The sequence below is a fragment of the Pelmatolapia mariae genome, linkage group LG6 (assembly GCF_036321145.2).
Source record: "Pelmatolapia mariae isolate MD_Pm_ZW linkage group LG6, Pm_UMD_F_2, whole genome shotgun sequence".
Classification (NCBI taxonomy): domain Eukaryota; kingdom Metazoa; phylum Chordata; class Actinopteri; order Cichliformes; family Cichlidae; genus Pelmatolapia; species Pelmatolapia mariae.
The window spans coordinates 41,308,983-41,331,363 of record NC_086232.1 but is presented as its reverse complement, the minus strand read 5'-3'; the positions used below and the strand labels follow the sequence as shown (position 1 = coordinate 41,331,363).

Genomic DNA, 22,381 nt, shown 5'->3' with positions numbered 1-22,381 from the left:
GTAATGGTGGTAAACTCCTGCATAAACAGAAACTATAAACAAATTTTATTTTCATTTTCACAGCAGTTGCCAAGAGCCTTCTTTTAAAACTTGTGAATAGGCTCCAATTCCCATGAAGCCTGTTTGTTCTTATACAGACATGTATCCAAACACATCAATGCTTCATTTAAATTATGTCTAATTACTTCAACTAGAGGCAATTGGCAGATGTTTTACTGTTAATAAATGCAGGGCTAGGTCCTGTTCAGTGTGCCTTACCTTTCAGTGTAATTAGGAAAAGTATTTCACTCTGAAATAATTCACATTCTTCCGGATTTTCAAAGAATTACTGACAAGAATTCCTTGCAGGCAAATTCGTTGGAAATCCCCAAGGAAAAAAGAAAACTCAGATGAAATCCAGATATGGTTCTCTCAGGAGGTTTTAGAAGGTGCAAGTGCGTGCAAGTACACACTCCTACTCGATACCTAAACAAACAAGATTAAATGTCGGGTTAAAATGACAAGGAAGATTAGCTCTGGACCAACACGACTGGAGTTAGACTAACACAAGAGCTTAAAGTAAGAATCAAGTGAATGTGTGTAATGTGAAAATGGTCGCTTGTAAAAATGCAGGTTTAACAGTTATCGCTGTGATCTGGAGTTCACCTCTGATGAAGCAGCTTTCAGCCACACGCTGTGACTCTGAAGCCTCAAGTTAAGCGTTCTGGCGTCTGTCATCGTGTAGCAAAACTGAAAAGCAGCAGATGCTGCTGAAGCAGACGGTGAACATGAAACGGTACATATGTTTATTCTAACTTACATCATGGAGCCCTGCTCGAAAAACTGTCAGATTTAACTTTGTCCATAAAACTTTATTTGCCCTGCTTTATCATCCAATTTACTGCACGTTGTATTAAATAAGAATTAAAAGTAGTGACTAAAAGCACAACCTCCTTAGTAAATGTTTACATCATAGATCAGGTAAGCAAAGATGTTTTTGCAGCGAGAGCAGACGATCAGAAAGAACGCAGGTTTAAGCTACCTCTGCATTAGCTTCCCTTTTCTGTGCGTTTTCAGCTCACTGGTTTAACCTCCTAAGACCCGAACTCTTTCATGACATGCATTTTTAATTTGTCTTTGCTATTTGGGCTGATTGGGGCCTGATGAATGTAAAAACAAAGAATTACCTGTTGTTGTTGTTTTGTTTTGTTTTTTTACCTTTATTTTGTTTCTGAGAAAAATTAGATCGACATATGAGGACATTCATGTTAAATTTCGATAGAACGGTGGCAGTATAGTGTCCTTGTAAGTGGATATCAGGCCCTTGTAGAGCAAAATTTAGCATTTTGGTCTAGACAACCCAAAATCTGATGTCCACATAGTGGAAGCCAGGAGGTTAATTTGACATGTAATTATTTGCTGTTTTAATGTCAGTCTTGGTGCTCTAGGCAGGTTAGATTCAGGCGGGTAAAATAGACAGAAATGATAACATCTGGCACCTTCATTCACAAAAAGTCCAAAACAAACAACCAACAGAATTCTTGCAGAAACACCCACGCAAGGAAGGATAACAGACGATGTGATAAAGGACAAAGGGAAGACACACATAAATGCAAAACATAAGACTACCAAAATAAAACCAAAATAAAACAGAAATCAGCACACGGGGAAACACTGAAGGAACAAGTTTGTGAAGGTTCTCAGTCATCCAGGTCATCGTAGTCTAAAGAGCTTGGAAAGAAAAGCGTCTGGACTTCCTTAAGTTGCTTGAAGACGTTTCACCTCTCATCCGAGAAGCTTCAGTTCAGAGCTGAAGGTCAGGAAGCTCAGAGCGAATGATGCATTCGGCGGGGCGCCCCACTCTGTCCTGCTTGGTGCTGTTTCCATATCAGGTGCAGATGTTTCCCGTCAGGATGCTCTTGGTGGTGCAGGAGATAGCCTCAAGATTAGAACAATATTAGACCATCAGAGGAACTGCACATCTGTTGACTTTTACTCAAATCAAGTACTTCTTTTTTTTTTTTGCATGAACCTAACAAAGGTGTGGACATAATTAAATAAAAAACAAAACAAAAAAACAAATCAAGTAACTATAAAACTAAGTCCGCACGAACTCAGGGCATCACGGTGGACTTGAACCCCAGTCTCCTAGATTCAAGTTTGTCCTTTAACCAGTTCACGGACCCCTGATCCCCTGCGATGTGAGCTCTGTCGCTTAAATCAAATGAGCCACACTTCAGTATTTTTTCTTTTTTTCCCTCCACAGAATCTGTGACATAAATAAATACCCCCGATTGATCAGTCGCCATGAGGGGCCTGGAGCAGCAGCACCATCACTGTGATATAAGCCACATCAGTATTCTTTATGGTTTGGTTTGGCCTTTCAGTTCTACACAAGTAATCTTTAGATATTACAGCATTGTGGTGCCAACTTCCTGCTTACAGTTTGGATAAGGAGCCTTCCTGTCTCAGCTTGTCATTTGCGCATTGTGAAATTAATGGTTTTTGCCAGTTTGGCGTGAAACATCAGTTCTGAACTGAAGAAGCTTCTTGGATGAGAGGCGAAGCATCTTCAAGCAACTTAAAGAAATCCAGACGTTTTTCTTTCCAAGCTCTTTACACCACTGAAGGAACAAATAAACACTAAATATTAACAGAGGGTATAACCAGAATGTAGGAGGAACAGAGTACTGAAGAAAAAGCATGAACATTTTATACAATAAGCACAACTCCTCGTTTTCAAAGACAAATAAAACTGCAGGTTCTAAGACCAGAACCCTTACACAGCTAATTGTTGTCCATGTAGGAGACAGCTGCTTTATAATATGCTAATATGTGCAGTGTTTACAGCTTGTTGGCTGTCCTAATGGTGACTAAATAACCATTTATTGAAGGATTTAGCTATATTTAGGTCTTAAACTGAAGGTAGATGTAAGAGTTTCTTTCATTAGGGTTAGAAATTAAACAGAGGAGATTAAATTAATGGTTGATGGTAAATTACAGTTATTCTTACTGTAGTCTAAGTCTTATCACTGGTCTCTCAAGTGGGCGATAAAGTCAAGTGGAACTACATAAAATATATTTTTCAGGCCTCAGTCATTCAGTTTCCTCCTCATGATATTAAAATCATTATCATTGTTGTCAGTGGTTTTGTGCTTTTTCCATTTCCATTCAAATCCTTCCCTCTAGTGGTCAAATTCCAAGGAGAAAAGAAGTGGCTAAATGTGAGTAAAATATATATTTAAACGCACCCCTGTGTCCTGGGCTAAACAGCCGAAATATACTCAGTATACTAGACCCTGTTCACTCAACTAAACACACATTCATAAACATGCCAAAGCTGAACTTGAGTGAAGTGAGAAAGCCTCTGCAGTTTAACAGGTACTCGCCATCCAGCATACTCTCTGCTGACCCCACAACCAGCCGGGAACTCCTTTGAGCTCCCAGCTCTGACTTGTTCGAGCCGTTTGAGATATTTGCCCAACCTTTGTTCTACGCAACCATAAATGACAGCCAACAGTGGCACGCCTAGTCTAATTGTTTTGTGAGAAGCAAGCACATTGTAACCCTGGGGTGCTTTATGAATGTCAAACAAAGTGCGATGAAGATAATAGTTTTTCAGGCCCATTTAAAAAAATCTATATTATACAAATATTTAAAGAATTTAATACTTTGTCCCTTCAGGTTGTTTCCACTCATTTTATTCCTTGTTCTCGGAGACGCTTGTTTCATCTCTTGATTCCTCACGTCTCATTAATATGTAAGAATGAGACTGGTGTGACATTGACAATGTTCACGACAAACGACTGATTAAAGATGTTCTGCTCACTTTCCCGCTCTGTTGGGAGGAGCCACCTTGCCCAGTGCGTGACAAAACAATCAAGCTGTTCCCTTCAATCATCCTCACTGTTATGAACGTGCCGTGAAATGTATGGCATGATGCATTTCTGGTCGTTACCACATAGTTTCCAGTGCTTCCAGTGGTTTGATCCGCATTTATTTCTAAGGTGTGAAGGGCTTAACTTGTGCTCGTTCTGCTTCTGACACTGTGTGAGTGCTGGAACGCGTGAAGAAACCACACCACTCAATTACAAATGATTACAAGCTCTTTTTGCATAACGTGTTAGCTGGAAATTACTGGGATCAAACATAACAAAAACCTGCTCTTAGTCTGCATTCCCATGAATTCATGAGGTGTCTGAGTCAGATTGTTCCACGCCAAACTGGCAAAAACCATTAATTTCACAATGTGCAAATGACAAGCTGAGACAGGAAGGCTCCTTATCCAAACTGTAAGCAGGAAGTTGGCACCACTATCAATGCTTTAATATCTATAGATTACTTGTGTAGAACTGAAAGGCCAAACCAAACCATAAAGAATACTGATGTGGCTTATATCACAGTGATGGTGCTGCTCCAGGCCTATCATAGCAACCGATCAATCGGGGGTATTTGTGATGTCACAGATTCTGTGAGGGGATGGAAAAATAATGAAGTGTGGCTCATTTGATTTAAGCGACAGCGCTCACATTGCAAGGGGATCGTGAACTGGTTAAAGGACAAATTTGAATGTCAGAGATTACAGGATGACCCCAACCTCAGCAACAGGACCACTCTCACCATCGACCAAGTGTGTTTGCTTTTGGAACTGTGTCTCCGTTCCACTTATTTCAAGGGTCAGTTCTACAGGCAGAAACATGGGTGTGCCATGGGTTCCCCAGTTTCGCCCATCGTGGCCATTTTGTACATGGAAGAAGTGGAAAAGAGGGCTTTGTTATCCTACCCTGGAACACCACCAAGTCATTGGTTCAGGTATGTGGATGACACCTGGGTGAAAATCAAAATCAAATCTCAGGATGTACCACATTTCATGGATCACATTAACTCAGTGGACCGACACATCAAATTCACCAGGGAGGATATGAAAAGTAGCGGGTTAGCCTTCTTAGACTGTGTCTAGATGTCCCCCATCAGTAATGGGGGACATCTAAAAGCTTATGTGTACCAGAAACCTACGCAAATGGATCAGTATTTAAGGTTTGACTCTCATCATCCACTGGAGCATAAATTGGGTGTCATCAGGACGCTACAACACAGAGCGAACACCATCCCCACTGACGCAGCGGCCAGGGAAGCAGAAGAACAGCACATCAAGAAGGCCCTGAGTAAATGTGGTTATCCCAGCTGGACTTTTGTCAAAGCTGGGAAGACACCTAAAGAAAGCTCCAGCCGATCCAGGAGAGAAGGACAACCGCTGCCCAAGCGAAAACCTGTAGTGATCCCATATGTGTCAGGAGTATCGGAGCAGTTGAGACGCATTTTTTCTAAACACCGGGTCTCTGTGGCTTTTAAACCCCAAAACACGCTGTACCAAAAATTGGTCCACCCCAAGGACCGGGTCCCCCGACACAAACAGAGTAACATAGTGTACGCTGTTAAGTGCCAGGAGGATTGCCAGGATTTATACATCGGGGAAACCAAACAACCTCTGGCAAAGCGGATGGCACAACACAGAAGAGCTACCTCGTCAGGCCAGGACTCTGCAGTCTATTTACACCTACAGGCCAGTGGACACTCTTTCAGTGATGAGGATGTACACATCCTGGACAGGGAGGAACGCTGGTTTGAGCGCGGAGTCAAGGAGGCCGTTTACGTGAAAAGGGAAAGACCATCTCTGAATCGAGGAGGGGGCCTAAGGGTAAATCTTTCACCATCTTACAATGCTGTGATTGCAGCCATTCCCCAACTCTCTGTGAATGGTACTCATGACCATTGATCAGTGGTTGTTGATCAATGGTCACAAGAATTTGCATAATTATGATGAGGAACTGACCTCCCAGTCCATTGTTCCTTCAGTGGGCTGGTTTCAGCCATTATGCAAATGTACTGTTTATAAGATTGGGGAAACCTGCAGTCAGCTGAAGAAGTCACTTGGATGAGTGACGAAAGGTTTCTCCCACTGAAAACGCTACGTCCAGATGAACAGAATCGACTTTTGGAGGTTTTAAGTGGAATTATCTGAAGAATAGCACGGTTTGTTGTGAGGCGACGCCTGTTCAACATGTTTGTCCTTTAATTTTAGTGAGTGAAATCCAGTTTTTTTTATTAGTCTGTTAATTAGCACTCACTAGTAGCTAAGTGCGTGCTTATGATGCGCATGGACATTAACTGAATGCAGCAATATATCCCTAGCACTCCACCATCTAGGTTAAAAGGATTCAAATAGTGTCCTAAAAGTGCTGGCTGCCCTGAGGCTTGCTGCTTAGAGGGAAAACACCAAAACAATTACCTGAAAGATGTCAAAACTTTCTGCAGAGGTGAGGACGACCTGGTCTCCTGTTGTGTTGTCCTTTACATTAGTCATTTGGCATTGTGGAAATAAAAACATTTCTTAGTGAATTTTTAAACAGCACAATGATTGATAATAGTGATTTGAGTAGAAACATACTTTATGGTGCCTGAGCGAGCGGTTTACAGGTATAAATAAAAGCCGTCACAGGTTAAATTATAACTGTTGTGTACTTTATACCACAAGTAAAAGCACATGACACATGCTTTAGCTGAACATAACCCCTACAGCAGAGTCTGGTGGAGTTTATGCGAAGTTAATCCTTTCTGTGGTTTTGGACTTAGCCCACAATAGTCTCTAAATCAGATCTGAAGTGGCTGCTGTGGTGATACCGTGTATGAACAAAAACTGTTGGCATTGAGTTGGTTTTAAACTGTAATTACGAAACAAAGGATGAAAGGTATTGTGTGTTTATAACAGGTTTTTCTGTTTTGTCTGTCAGACACGTTTAGCAAAAGGCTCATGAAAATGAGGGATCACATGAAGAAGGATCAAAGAGCTGTTGGCGCCCCTCCTCCCTAGAAGGAAACAGAGGTCGGGGAATGCGAAGAGGCAAAGTTCAGGTTCGTGAGACTGTTTGGTGGTAAACTCATAATCCGGGGTGGATTTATTTTGTTTTTCACTCTCTTTTTGGGCAGTGTCCACCTCTAACGCCTCCACCTTTTCTCCTTAAATTTGTGTAACAAGTTAACACCTGCTTAAACCCATCAGCTATGATTAAATGCAGTGCAATAAAAACCACTTCTTGGATGTCTGAGGGAGCAACACGGCATCCAGAAACAGGCTCGGTGGCATTCTCCCGTCACGCTTGCAGCAAAAATCATCTGTCGCAGACACTCAAAGCAGAGCCACCTGTTACGCCCTAAGACGTTTTTTTTTTTTTTTTTTTAATCATGGAAATGTTTTGCTTATTTTGTTTCCCGGATTTCAACTGACTATCATCGTTGCTGCTCTCCTGCCAATCCATCTTACTGACAGGGTGTGGGAGTGCAATGACAGTAAGTGTCCTGGCATACGAGTCTGGCATTGTTTAGTTAGACAGCGTGCTTTGTGTGTGTGCATTTAATTATTAAAATCTACACAGCTCATGTCCTGTTACAGACTTATTCTCCTTCTCTTGCTCTTTCACTCTTTATATCTGATTTTTTCTCTGTACATGAACCCATTTCCTCTGTCTTTTCTGGCCACGCTGATAGATAACCACAACACCCACAACCATCAGCAAAGCCACATGAAAAAGTCAGAGATAAAGAATGAAAGTCTAGACAGAGACAATATTAGGTTGCAGCAGCACAAAGAAGCTCAGACATGTGTAATAGTAACCCCGCATCCTTTTAGCAAAACATGCTTGTTTAACAAGAGAAATCGCCTGACAAGCAAATCCAGACAGCTCAAGTATTTGCAAATCCACAAACAGGGCTCTTTGAAAACAAAGAAATGTATCCAGGTAAAGTCATCTTCTTAAAAATGGATTCATCTTTTTGAGCCATTTTTAATGTAGCAGACCTTAAAAGTGATACAAGTAAGTGACAGAAAAGAGAAAACATCATGTTCTTCTCTTAAAGTCGCAAAAATAGAGCCCAAGAAATAAAACACAAGGTTGTTAAATTTCATACAGTTTTCTTACATCTCCTGCTCTGTCTCCAGCAGCATGTGGTGCCTATAATGCATACTTGCCAACCTTGAGACCTCAGAATTCGGGAGACATTTACAGTGTTTATTTATTTAAAATTATTTATTTAAAGTAAGTTAAATGTCACCGTTCCCCCAGCCGGGGCTGTCCAAATTCAGAGGCTGCATCCACCTGAGGACCCGGCCTTCGTGGTCTAAGTGGGTCCTCCGAAGGCCGGAAGTGAGCGACTGTGACGGTCTAGCCTTCAGAATTACATCACGAGCTTTCTCGGTGGAGTGAAACTCTGCCGCCTGCTCCTTGCTATCTAAATATAACCGGACGCTGGCGTAAATTCTCGACCATCTCACATCTCACACACTGTTTAATCATTTTTCTGTTTGACGTTTATTCAGCTGTGTGAAAACCCCGGAGGATCCTCCCGAGGGATTAATAAAGTTTTATTTAATCTAATCTAATAACTTTGATCTCAGCCAAACAGATTTACTCATGAACAAACAAAACACTGGAAAAAGTCAAACAGTAACATTTTTAAGTTATCTAAGTGACTTATATATCATGTTTAATCTGAGTAGTGAAAGACAGCGGGGGTTTGAAAACGATGTGCCGGAAGTTTGCTGTTCTCGCAGGCTCAGATATTTGAAGTTCACTCTCGCCCGAAAATATGTTAAAAGTTTATTTTGTGACCCAGAAAGAGTAATAAGAGTAATATTAAAACTAAGTAGCTGCCGCCACCGTTGGAAACTGGCTGGGCCGCGCTATGAATTCTGGGATATAGTTTTTCATTTTTGTTGTCCGGGTGGAAAATCGGGAGAAATTCGGGAGAATGGTGGCTCCGGGAGATTTTCAGGAGGGGCACTGAAATTCAGGATTCTCTCGGAAAAATTGTGAGGGTTGGCATGTATGCTATAATGTGTAGTAATGTGCAGTAGACTGCAGCGTGGCCAGTCTACAAAAGCGTGTTTGTAGACTGTTTTGAAACCAACAAAGAACTTTTTAAACTTATCGTCTTGTTAGAGGCTGACATAGCTTTCTTGGTGTCAACCTTGGAAGCACAGACAGTATAAACGATGGATGTAGCCACTGTGATGTCATCGAATGGTTTCTAATTCCTGCTCTGAAGTCTTGAGATGAGCGTTATTGATGTAACTGCTGAACCATACACAAACTCAGAATAGTCCTCCTTTCTGAAACTTAAACCAGAATCTATAAAACTGACTCCATTTTTTATTCAGTATGACCCAGAAAGTGACTTATATTTTTCAGGAAAGACTTAGAGAGGTCAAAGGCCAATTTTCCCATGGACTTGGGCAGGAAGTCTTTTACCAATGGCAACTACTGCCCCTGGTGGACATTATGCACAATGCACGTTCAAAGTTCAGAGCTGAAAGCAACGTTCATCTTTTATACTATGCTTAGAATTTTGATGCCAAAGGCAATGCCAAAATCTGCAGTAACCTGTGTGGCTACTGTGGCTTTAAAGGGAGTTGACCCAAAGATTCGCAGGTAAACAAGCCAAGTTTCGGTTATGAATTCATGTGCAACAGGGTGGAAAAAAACACCTCAGTTTGATCTTTAGGGATCTGTTCAGGGCACTGAAGCCTGAGTGATCTGATCAAAAACTCACGAGGCTCTGTTATTCTGCTTGTGAGTTCATGTGAGTTCAGCTGATTTTGATTTCGTCTTACAGACATTAGACACGCCCACCATCAACTTCTAACATGCACTTTTGAATCCTCCATTGAGCCTTGTTTTTAGTTTTTTCTTTTCTTTTCTAGTTGTTACAGTGGCCCACCCAGTTGTTTATACTGGGTTCATCCTCTTAAACATTGAGAGGAGAGAGTGTTTGAACCACACCCCACCTTAAAAAAACATACCTCTCTTATCATAACACATTAGCCATTTCCATGATATTATTGAAGTCTAAGATGATGCCGCAGAGTCTGTCTGCTGAAAGCAACAGAAAGCTACAAACTCCAGATGACATTAAGTAACTGCTTAAACAGTAGTTAAGAAAGCGTATCTGCAGTCCTTGTAACCAAGGGAATATAAAAAAACCACATAATAATATTTGGAAGAGAAAACCTTTGGCCCAGACAGCACAAACACATCCAACCAAGGCTGTCATTGAGCAAGTCTGCACAAAGAGTGAGAGAGTGTTCAGGGACACGGGCTTCACATTCATTACAGTGAATGTAACTTCTCATTACAGGACCATTCACACAAACACACACACACACACTCAGGTCCTGTCACTGTGTCTCCCTGAACATTCCCTCCGCAGCTTGTGTTGCTGCCTGTATGAAAGCAGATCAGTAATCCTGGATCAGAGAGTACAAAGGGACCCCAGAGCGTTGGTGATGCAAGCACTGTGTCCAGTGTCCAGCGCTTACCCCACATGCTGCCTGGGAGGGGCCGAGGTGGGACAGGGAGGAACGTCCCTGCCGTGACTGACCCTGAAGACAAGCGAACGCTGATACCGGCAGGCCAACCGGCAGCCTGTCTGCTCTGTCTCGGGGGCCTGCTGCCGATGACCTGGGACACAGTGGGAAGTGCTCTCCAGCTCGCTGTGGAGGAATGCAGCTAAGCTGTGAGGAGTGGTGGACTGTGTGACCGGGCAAACAGAGTGACTTACATATACTGTGCTTCATTCAGGGAAGGCCACGTTGCTGCAGGTGAGTATTACTAGGTAAACATTTACCTTGTAAACGCCTTTGGCAGCGTGTGGGTTTCACACTGCAGAGAAAGTTGTAAGCTCTTGTGAATACGAGCCTGTCAGTCACGTACTGCCTGAAAAGTTTGGCCATCACAGGCACCACCAGCTGCGTCATTTGACTGTATGAAAATTTCACAGGCTCAGCAACTGCGTGTGACTGTAAACATTCGCTCTCTCTCAGATGTCCATGGACTCGCTGCAGGACTCCAGTCACACAATGTGGGGCCTGAATGCTCGCTTGAAGAGCTTCTTGGAGCAGGTGAACCGGCTGCAGGAAGCCAACCAGCGGCTGGAGGCTCAGATAGCCAGCTGGGGGGTCAGGAACACCTCGCGTTCCCAGGACTGGTCCAAACAGGAACAGACCGTCAAGGAGCTCCGTGCCCAGGTCAGATGATATAAAGAGTTATGTAAATTTCACAGCTGTTTGACATAATTGTGGTGCTGCAGTATTATTTCTACTCAGGCTTTATAATAATCAGCTCAAGGCCATGTTGCAGCCACAGGACAGGGGTGGGTGTGTATAATCAAACAATGAGTGCAGTAAAAACACAGCCTATTGTCTAGTGTAGTGTCGATGACAGCTGGATGCAGCATCCTGTGAACAGCCTCGAACACATGTTTAGTTAAAGGCCAGGATAGGTGGTTAATGGCACCCTGTTTTTAAGACCATCACACAGTTTGTAAAATTAACTGCCTTTTACTTCTGAAGTTCCTGTTAGGACTACATACAAGGACTGCAAATTTAATCTGTTGTTGATCATTTTTAATTAAATATGTGAAAGTTAGATGTAACTTTGCTACGCTGTATGAATGTGGCAACAGTTCATTAACAGCTGATAAAAGAATTTGACAACTGCAAGTTAATTTATCACAAATATCAGGCCAAGGGATTCAGATGAGTTACTAAAGGCTATAGATGTGAAAAGCTAGTCGACTAGACAATGCTGCTAGTCGATTAATCATGTCATGGCATATGACATGAAGTCACTCGAGTACAGACATGTCCAAAGAAGGAAGGCTGCTGCTGTTGCACTGCTATATTCAAAGTTAGCTGTCACTGTGTGTGTGCACTCATTTCACTGACACGTAAAACATGATTTGGTTATTATAGAATGTGATTAACAGTTTCAAATAGCTCATAAACACACAGCAAGATTTTTACTTTTTATTTCATCTGCCAAACTCAGTCCAATGTTATAATACAGTTATAATATAATATAGTCAATTCGCTTCCAGGAGCAACTCAAGACAGCATTTTGTGGTTAGTACCTCACAAGTAAAGGTTAGCTAGTGTTGCTTAAAGCTATTGACGTTTGCATGGAATAAAAACTTGAAAAAGCATAACGCTAACCTCAAAATAGAGAAAGTTGTGCATCAGGGCTGCAGCTTGTTTTTGGGGGGTTCGATCTCCTCTCAGTTTCAGTACCCCTCACCAAACAGCTGAGCTGATGATATGATTACAAAACCAATCATCAACCTGAGGCCTAGGGTGTCCTGGTACCCTGTGCACTTATGGGCACCCTTATGTGCGAGCATGGTGTTCCTCCCAGTCACAGACCTCCAGGTCACAATGTCATTGCCCTCGTGAGCACAGGGGTCCCTGAGTAGGGCAGATGGGGCATCTTCCAGGACTCCACTCAGGGACCCTACTGGGTACATTGAGATGCTGTTCAGCGCATAAGCACTGCAACTTACAGGCACTGAACTGAGGGGGTACAAATATACCCACCCCTGCCTGCCACCTCTCAGTGTCAGTCCAACCGCTCTCCAAGTAACTGGTTCCAAGTTGTGCACTGAGGTGAGTCTAACTATACTTAGCCATACCCAGTATCTCTCTGCCTCTAGAACTACCTCACACTCCTTCCCCACCAGACAGGTGACGTTCCACCTACCCAAAGCCAGTTTCAGTCCTCAACAAGAGCCCAATCCACATTGACTGGACCCCTACTGAATGTGATTTTGCTTTATTATGTAATAAGACAAATCATTGCAATTGTCCAATACTAAAATCCAAATACTAAAGACATGTATGTCATGTAGATATAAAGCTTCTGGTTTATTAGTTTTGTAATACATAACATTTTTTTTAGCTAATAATCATTTCAGGTAGGTAAAATGCTTTTAGACTTAGTTTATAATAATAATAATAATAATAATAATAATAATAATAATAATAATAATAATAATAACTTTATTTGTAAAGCGCTTTCAAACAAAGTGCTGTACAGCTATTTAAAAAATAAAAGATAAATAAATAAAAGCAATACATAGCAATACAAGTAAAAAACACAATACAAGTTAAAAATGATAAGAATTTAAAAACTAAAAGGCATAGAATTAAGACATGTAGGATAGGTTGATCAAGTTGGTTTTCAACTTAGTTTTAAAAACCTCCACAGAGCATGCCTGCCTAATATCTTGAGGAAGGTTGTTCCACAAAAATGGGGCACTAAAAGAAAAAGCACGCTCTCTAATAGTCGTTTTTCTGGCTCTAGGAACTTTTAAAAGGCCAGAGTCCTGAGATCGGAGACCATGGGATGGAATACAGGGTGCAAAAAGTCAGAGAGGTATGAAGGTGCATTTAAAGCCTTGTAGGTGAGCAGCAGGACCTTAAAATCTGCTTGAACCTGTCAAGGTAGCCAATGAAAAGATCTCAGTACAGGGGTAATGTGCTCAGATTTCCCAGTTTTTGTTAAAATGCGAGCAGCTGCATTTTGCACCATCTGTAAACCTCTAACACTTTTCTTTGGTAGCCCAGAAAGAAGAGCATTACAATAATCAATGCGTGAAGACACAAATGCATGGACAAGAACCTCTGCAGTGTCGCTTGACAAAACTTGTCTGATTTTGGCTATGTTTCTTAAATGATAAAAGGCGGTCTTTGTTGTCTCTCTTACATGAGACTCGAAAGAGAGCAGCAAGTTTTTTACCCTTAACATTAGTTATCATTGTAACAGCCTTGGTATCAACGAGACTAATCGAAGATGTTTTGCATACTGTGAGAGGGCTCGCCACAGATATAGAAAGATATGTCTTGTGCCCGTATCATTACGCTGCCACAGAGACCCACGATTGAACGGCTGCCACAGAAAGAATGCGGAAGCGCTGAGTCGACGACTACCAGCAGTGATCTCCCATGACTCAACTTGATGGTTTTGAGCTGCTCCCTGGATTTACTGTCACTTTCTTTACGCCGTGCATAAGTAGGTGTCACTGACAGACACTAATTAGTTGTTCACATGTTCCCATGACTACCACAGACAAACTCAGCCAACTTCATTGTCTGTGGATCCAGGGAGTGCTTCCATATAAATGTTAGGGATTAGTTCTCTATTTATCTTCTTAAGAAGTGCTCACTTTAGTTACATCACAGGAGACGGGTCAGACATTACTCCATGATGTTGTCAGTCTCCTGACTCACATCCTCACCGGGAGTCAGAAGCTGGGATTGTAATGTTATATCCATATAATGAGTGAAGCCTGTAATGGTGCTTATGGTAAAAAAAAAAAAAAAAAAAAAAAGGTGGAATAGTCGATATTATCTTTGGCTTTCTTTCAGCAAGGGTGTGTCTTCTTTCAAAAGTTTTGTACTCATAAGAAAACAAAGGAGAATGAGGGCGTGTTAAGATTTTTATTTGTGTTTGATATAATACAAGGAGCCAATGTTTTATACTTTACTTTGCTGTATTAAAATAATATTAGAAATTGTAAAAAATTGTGGGATTTGATATAAATCCCTGCAGAAGGTGTATGCTAAATGAACTCTCCCATGAACAGTATATAAACAGGATGTGCAAACTGGAACACTGACTGGCTGCAGAGGTGTGCAGAGGTGACGTGAGGAGAAATAACACTCAAAGGATCGATTTTAGCTTTACCTGTAAATTAAATATATCAAGTTCATATTCAACAAGCTATATTTTGAGGTATTAGTGTAATTTATGTTAAAAAAATACAAAGAGGAAGTGCGCGAGCTGAATCGAGTCAGTCGCATCACCTTTGATGTACAAATGCTTTGTTTTCTTCTGAATAGGCCCAATTCATAACAGTATCTCTTCAGAGTCTGTGTGCGTCTGATAATATGGTGATTTTGGCATGCAAAGTAGGATGGATTACAAGCATGAGGCGTCTATAGCATGGGTTGGGCATTTTTATAGCTCCTTTTTAATCTCACTGACCACTCAAAGTGTTTTAGACTACAAGCCACATTTACATTTTCACACAAAGTCATATAGCACTTTATTTTATGCATTTAGCTTCTTTATGTACGACCAATTTAGAATCACCTCTTAACCTAACATGCATGTCTTTGGACTGTTTAGCAAGCCTGAGTACTTGCAAGCCCACACAGGGTATAGGAGAATACCCTATATTCAGACCATAAGGCAGGCCGGATTATAAGGATTAAACAAAACAGTCAGATAAGTCAAATTTTACTCAACTCATTCTTCTTGCTTCCTCCACTTCCGTACCATTGATTCATTAATGTTGAATTCTCTCGCAGCTGCTCTATTCCCGTGTTGTTGCAGTATATTAATGACTAACCTCTTATTTTGGATGGATTATCTCAGTTGTTCTCCTGACTGAAGTTTGGTCCGTTTACAGGCTCCTGCCATGCAACTGCGTTTGTTCGTAACCAACGGGATACGGGAACCCTCACATTAACTTTTACAAAGTGGAAAAAAGTTAGCGTTTGTCCTCCAGCTTCACTGTTTGTTATGCTAACATAGCTGTGTAGCTAGCAATCACGTAGCACATCATTATATACCAGTTAGCCCAACTTCAGCAACCCTAAAAAAGTCACTGCTGTTTAGTTTTCTGTCTTCATTTATGTTGGAAGTGATAACAGAGCTGTACGTCTTAATTTTTCAGAAATCTCTCAGTCAGAACATGCTATATCATGTTTAGGTGGAAATCATCTTTGTTTCCTGCTAACTTCTGACTCTGTTAAATTTAATAAATTCTGTTTTCATGGATGCCTGGATGTTAAACTTAATTGTTACGCCCAGTAAAGCAGCAACACTGATCATTTTATTAAGGATTAAAGAATTTAGACAGTTTTTAACTCTCAGTGATGCCGCAGTGTTCGTTTGACTTTGGGACAGAAGGAGACGGAGTTTAGGACCCAGATTACTCCGCGAGGCTCCTGACTACAGTAGACGTAACGCTCCAACAATCCAATTTTTGAGAAAATTAAAGGATTTTTTTTTTTTTTTTTTTTATAATTTTTTATTTTTCCATTGACATTCAGAAACAGACATTCACAGCGTATACATCACGTGAGAATACTTCTTGCATCTGTTGTCTGCCCTTATTGCCAAATAGTATTTTAGTTTATATCCAGGTTATAAGAAGAGAAAAAAACTTACAGCTATAGCAACAGTTGGAACAGACAGGCAAAAAAGAAAAAAAAAACAATCTATGTACTGATAGGGAGTGATCTTACTCTTGCATACTCTCATACATCATAACTACTGGTTTGTGAAAATAAAATCTGGCCTATGAGGCGTGACATATTTGACCCAGTTTTCCCAATATGATATAAATTTATCCAATTTGTGATTAACAAAAGCTGTTATCTTTTCCATTTTATAGATGTCCATTGTGATGTCCATCCATATATTTATAGTTGGGCTCTCCGGTGATAACCATTTTCTGGTAATACCCTTTTTACAGGCCATCAGCAAAATATTTACTAAATGTTTATCACTTTTCGGCCATTCCTGAGGTACGTGTCCAAAAAACATAGTCTTACTCTCAAAGGGTATTTCACATTTGAAGATATACTGTAGAGCGTTGTGTATTTCTCTCCAATAGACCCTCAAAACAGAGCAATCCCAAAAAATATGGTAGTGGTTTGCACTTTGGTTTCCACAGTTTCTCCAGCAGACAGGGGAGTTATTATCATAGTGAGACTTCTGGGAGGGTGTTATAAAGTACCTAATTAGGCTCTTCCAGCCGAATTCCCTCCATTTTTGGGAGCTTGTACACTTCCATTGATACCTCCATATTGCCGTCCATTCTTCCTCAGATATTCTTATCCCTCCTTCCTTCTCCCATTTTATTTTAATATATGAAGTTGAATGTGATGTCAAGTCCAAAAGACCCTTATACAGACATGAAACAATTCTATCAATAGTTTCTGAATTATAGCTTTTTATAAACAAATCGATCAAACGTGTGCCTGTCTTTGTTGCATTTTTCGTCTTCGTATCCACATAATGCCGTAGCTGCAGATATCGGTAGAAATCTTGTTTTTCTAATAAATATGTCCTTTTAAGCGTTTCAAAACTGAGCAATTTTCCATCTTTCATTATACTACATAAGTCTGTTATACCCTTAGCTATCCAATCTTTGAATCTAGAATCCAATTTATTAGGTATGAACTCTGAGTCATAAGCACACCATTTAAGAGCTATAATGTTAGCCTCTAGTTTATGTTCCTTTATAACAGTTTTCCATGTTTTAAGGGTCCGTTTCACCCATGGGTTATCAATGTTATTTATGTAAGTTTGTAAATTATTATCAGCTAAAATTGCCTGGATGGGAAAGGGCAACATTTTTTCCTCAAGGTTTTTCCATTGGGCAGTGTATGACGGGTTACACCAGCATATCAGCAAGGATTTTAAGTGCGCCTTATAATGCAGAAAGTACAGTAACCAGACTCCACACAGAAGAGTCCAGAGATCACGAGATTCAAACCCAGAGCCTTCTTGCTAAAAGTCAGCGGTGCTAACCACTGCACCGACTTGCTCTCCGACTTTTTCCAAGTTTTGTGACTTTGATCTCATGATTTGTTTCTTAGCGAGCTGTAGCTTTGATCATGTCATCAGAACATGGAAACTGTATGTATAGAATCACCGGTTAGATTTTGCCTTGACCTCCAAATCTAATCACATCTTATTTGTTTTTTTGTTTTTTGCTTTGTCAGGTCGGTAAACTACTGATGGAGAATGCTCAGCTGGCTTTAGAGTCTGACAGCATGAAGTCCAGAGCGGCTGCCATCCAGGCCAGGTCAGCTGTATTTGGCTTTAGTTTTCCTGGAAGCTCCAGTGCTCCTCTTCCTCAGTCAATACAATTTTCTGATTATTAATTAGCATTAGGTACGATTTCATATTGCATAAACCTATTGCATCTATTTTATGTCCAAAGTAATCAGCCACAGTGGGCAAAAGACATGGGGGGTTTTTGTGTGCAATTGGTAGTTTTTGCCAGATGACAGGCGCTAATATGGGATAATCATCACCAGCCAATAAAGATGTTTCAGTGTTTGAGGCAAAGCTGTTGAGTTCAGAATAAAAGACTTCCTGTTTTCATCCTGCTGCAATGCTTTTCCAGCTCCCCTTTTATCGCAGTCAGGCCAGTTCCCGCTCCTGTGAGCCAACCTGCATACAAATCCAGGCCTGACTTTGTGCGCATCAGCACTTTCACTTATGTATTGATGCAGAGTGACACAGACCCCCCCCCCCCCCCCCCCCCCACACACACACACACACACACACACACACCACCACCACCATCAGCACCACCTCTACCTCCCTAACACACCTCCCGCCTGCTGTCAGATGTTAACCCCTAAAGGACAGCGGCTGAAATACCTGCGTCTCTTCCTTTTATACCTCCACCTGACGAGTTTCCTGACCATCTGTCTGTTTATGATGTACTAGGATGACTCCAAGGTCTTTTTATGCCCTTTTCTCTTTTAGTTATCATTTCTGCAGCGCAATGACTCACAGTCATGTGGTGAAATAAAAACTTCCAGCTGATACCAGAGACTCCAGCCCCTGGTTAGACACTCACTAGTTATTCTTAGAATTGCTGTTTGCATTAGTCAATACTTGACCTTCGAGTGACTGGGTGGGGTTAGCCATATATTTGTATGTGCTCTGATATTTTTAATAATGAAAATGTTTCCTACAGTGAATTTTTCTCCTGCTCTTTGTAGTTTATTCCAGGAACTGGATCTTTGATGTGGCTAGGGTAATGGAAAGTTTTGTGGTCTGATTTTATTTGTAATTTTCCACTTTTAACCAATACATTGTGATGTTGTGTAGTGAACCATTGCTATAAGACCTAGAGCAAGATTTAGAGATATCCTGAAGTATGTGGTCTGATAACAGAGCAGACAGGCAAACTTAATGCTTTGAAGGATGTTTATAGCCCACATACTGTCTCTGTGATAGTGAACTCTGAAGAACTCTGAATTATGGCATAAAGATCTCATATTCATAAAGATTAATATGAAATCATAAAGATTTCATATTAAAACCCCTTTTTGAATAATTTTTAGAATATCTGTCCAAGGCAAAGCAAACAGTATAAGACTTTGGATTCAGGAGAGAGACACTATCTCTACTTTTCAGATTAGGCTTAAAACTGGTTGCAGCAGATGACCCACCCCTCCCTTAGCGTAGTTCTGCTGGAGGTTTCTTAAAAGGGAGTTTTTCCTTCCCACTGCTGCCAAAACGCTTGCTCATAGGGGGTCACATGAATTTTGGGGTTTTCTCTGTTTTCTTTGTATTATTGCAGGGTCTTTACCTTGAAATATAAAACACCTTGAGGCAACTGTTGTTGTGATTTAGCACTATATAAATAAAAGCAAATTGAATTGAATTGAAAGCTGTAGATAGGATGTGACTCAGTCTTTAAAGCTTGAAGGAAGCAACTGCACTTCTTTAAGTTTGTCCTGGCACTGGGTCTGTGACCCAGTGTTTTGTGTTTGATTAAGTTATATTCCTTGATTACTTCATGGCTTTGGTTTTCTTGGTGGGTTTCTGTTTATACTATATTTGTTGTTCTATCTCCTAGTTTGGGTCATTGTGTCTTCCCTGTGTTCCATGGTGCATCATGTCAGTCATGTCTCAGTGTCTAGTCCGTGTCTCTGAGTCTGCGTCTTTGCGAATGTCTCGTGCTTCCTGTTTTACTTTGATAGTCCTTGTCTTATGTTAGTGTATTCTGCTTTGCTTCCTTTGTCTCATTATGTCTGATTTGTCCCAGCTGTGTTCCCACCTGTTCACCATCCTCTCATTGTCCTGCCTGTGTATTTAAGCCCTGTGTCTTCCTCTCTGTGTGTTGCTGGTTTGTCTGTGTTTCACCTGTTGCATTTCTCTGTGTTCCAGGCTCCATGTTCCCTGTCTCAGGTTATGTTTTATGTCCCGAGTTTCTAGTCCCAGGCTTTCGTTCCTTTGTATCCCTTTAGTTTCACCCAGTTTAGGTTTTGTTTTAGTTTAGTTGCTGCCATGTTCAGCTTTTGTTTGTGTTTCGTTTTCCCCACTGTAATTAAAGCTCACTCGCAATACGTCATTTGTCAGTGCCTGCACTTGGGTCCTTTCTCAGTTCAATTCAATTTTATTTATACAGCGCCAAATCACAACAGCAGTTGCCTCAAGTCGCTTGATATTGTAAGGTGGACCCTACAATAATACATAAAGAGAAAAATCCAACAATCAAATGACCCCCTATAAGAAAGCACTTTGGTGACAGTGGGAAGGAAAAACTCCCTTTTAACAGGAAGAAACTTCCAACAGAACCAGGATAAAGACATGCTGTGGAAGAAAGATTAGTATATATATTTCTCTCTTTTTTCTCTCAGCTCTCCACACGTCTGCTGCCGCAGCCTTGACAAAATTATTTGAATCCAAGGGGATTCTTAAGAAGTGGTCCAGTAACCTTCTGTCAAGCTTATAATTTCCATGACGTGGATGACTGAGAACCTACACACGCACAGTGTGACTCAATATTCATTTAAGATGCAATAAAATAAAGGTTAAAAGATTAAAATTGAGGTCAACTATGAATGTCATATATATAAAATCTATAAAATATTTAGAAGAAAGTGCAATGACATAAATTACCTTTAGCAGGTCAATCCACAGCCACAGGGCCCTTCTGTGGAACTAGCTCCCTATTGAGATTCATCTTTTGTCCAGTTTTCTTTCCGTCAAACCAAATTAATTGTGGCAGATGGTTTTAACAGGTTTCTTTCTTTTAAAGGGGAGTTTTTCCTTCCCACTGTCGCCAAGTATGTCACCACAGGAGGTCGTCTGTTTGTTTGGGTTTTCTCTTTATTATTATTGGGTCCTTACCTTACTATAAAACGCACCTTGTGGCGATAGATTTGATTTCACGCTATAAAATTAGTTGAATTAAATTGAATTGAATTTACTTTTGTCTTTAAGTGTGAGGTGGGAGCAGTTAACAGGTTCCTGCCTGAGGATCTCGGGCCATGCGCTGGTTGGCACAGGGTTCCAGTGTATTCTGGAACAAGGCCAGAAAGAGCTTTAAAAGTAAGAAGCAAAAATCTTGGAAACAGTTCTAAAACGAATGAACAGCCAGTGTAGAGTCAGTATAATCTGTGTAATATTTTTAGACACTTTCATTAGTTCCTGAAAAAAGTCTTACTGCTGCATTTTGAGTGATTTGAAGTCTATTGATCGATTTTTGATGAATAGCTTTTAAAAGAGCTTTACAATAATCTGTCCAAGAGGGAATAAAAGCATGAATGATAGTCAGAGAGGTGCTAAAACTCAGTGTGGATTATACCGACCCTCAGGTGGTAGTACCAGGGATCGGGTGACCTTATTTACATGTTTCTCAAAAATGCTTGTCGTGTTGTCATCATCGCCCTCTTCTTCCTCCTCCTGCCTGGTCTCTTTAGGGATCATCTGTCTCTGTCTCACCCTGTCACATCAACCTTCTCTGCGATCTTCCTCCATGTTGTCTGGACCAATGATAAGAATTTCTGGGGTGTTTTCTTAGTTTACTTTCAAATTGCCCTACTCAGTCATTTCAGTTGCTAAATTAGCTGGCTCTCGAGCTGGAGCGATAAATAAAACATGACTTTGTCCATACCTCCGCTGCAAAATTGCCAGACTACTGGCAGATTCAAACCCAGATCCTTCCTCTTGTGATGGAGCATTGTTTATCACTGCACCACTTTGGACCCTGGCATGTGGGATTCATTCACAAACAGTGCATATGAGCATTTAACACACAAATCCAGGATTAATCAAGATGTTTTTCACCAGATTTACAAGTTGAAATAAAAATGACCCATTTTTAACCCTAGCCGTCGTTTACACTTCTCTGAAACAGTTAACTGGAAAAGCAAAGGTTGAATCTTACAACACAGATTTAAATACAAAGATCAAACATTTGATGCACAGTAGTGATCAAACCTCAATTTAAATGCTTGCCACAGTGTGAGCTGTGATCCTGTGGTGAGTCCTGAAGGTACTCCAGGTAGGCTGCAAGCAGTGATTTATAATAAAACACAAAAAGCTTTTGACTTTTTGTCATCTATAAAGTACCTTTCAAATGTTTTAAATCAGAAGATTATATAAAAATCAGGACTAATCAAACAAAAACCTGGAATTTTACTTGAATTATTATTCACTAATTTTAATTCATGTGGCGTCTTTCATCTTATTCTGGTGCCTTTATCGGCTTAATTTTATTAAACACTGGCTGCACATAATCTGCTAAACTTCCAGTTTTGAACCAGATTAAAGCAGATGCTACCCTGGACTGGTTTTGCACCAGTTAGATGTTAGCTGGTCCTCTAATCAATCATAAATTGCTCAGCAGGCATATTTAGTTCATGGTTGAAATTAGGATGAATTCATATTTTTGTAATGGCCTCAAAAATGCAAGTTTTCCCCCAGAAAACAATGTGAATGGATGTCGGGTGGTTGGTGCATTCATGCAT

The 22,381-nt window shown here is 40.7% G+C and overlaps 1 protein-coding gene across 2 annotated transcripts in view; it reads left to right on the top strand.

Annotated features, from left to right (window-relative positions):
* The first annotated feature begins 6,961 nt into the window (after window positions 1–6,961).
* The window catches only part of krt222 (keratin 222), a 33,195-nt gene continuing 17,775 nt past the window's right edge, over window positions 6,962–22,381 (top strand). The window contains exons 1-4 of one of the 2 annotated variants that reach the window (XM_063476980.1): window positions 6,962–7,326; window positions 10,243–10,633; window positions 10,856–11,059; window positions 17,606–17,688. In XM_063476980.1, coding sequence (XP_063333050.1) covers window positions 10,856–11,059; window positions 17,606–17,688 — 287 coding nt within the window. In that variant the 5' untranslated portion in view covers window positions 6,962–7,326; window positions 10,243–10,633. The remainder of the gene's footprint in view (window positions 7,327–10,242; window positions 10,634–10,855; window positions 11,060–17,605; window positions 17,689–22,381) is intronic. The other variant, XM_063476979.1, reaches the window with a different exon arrangement.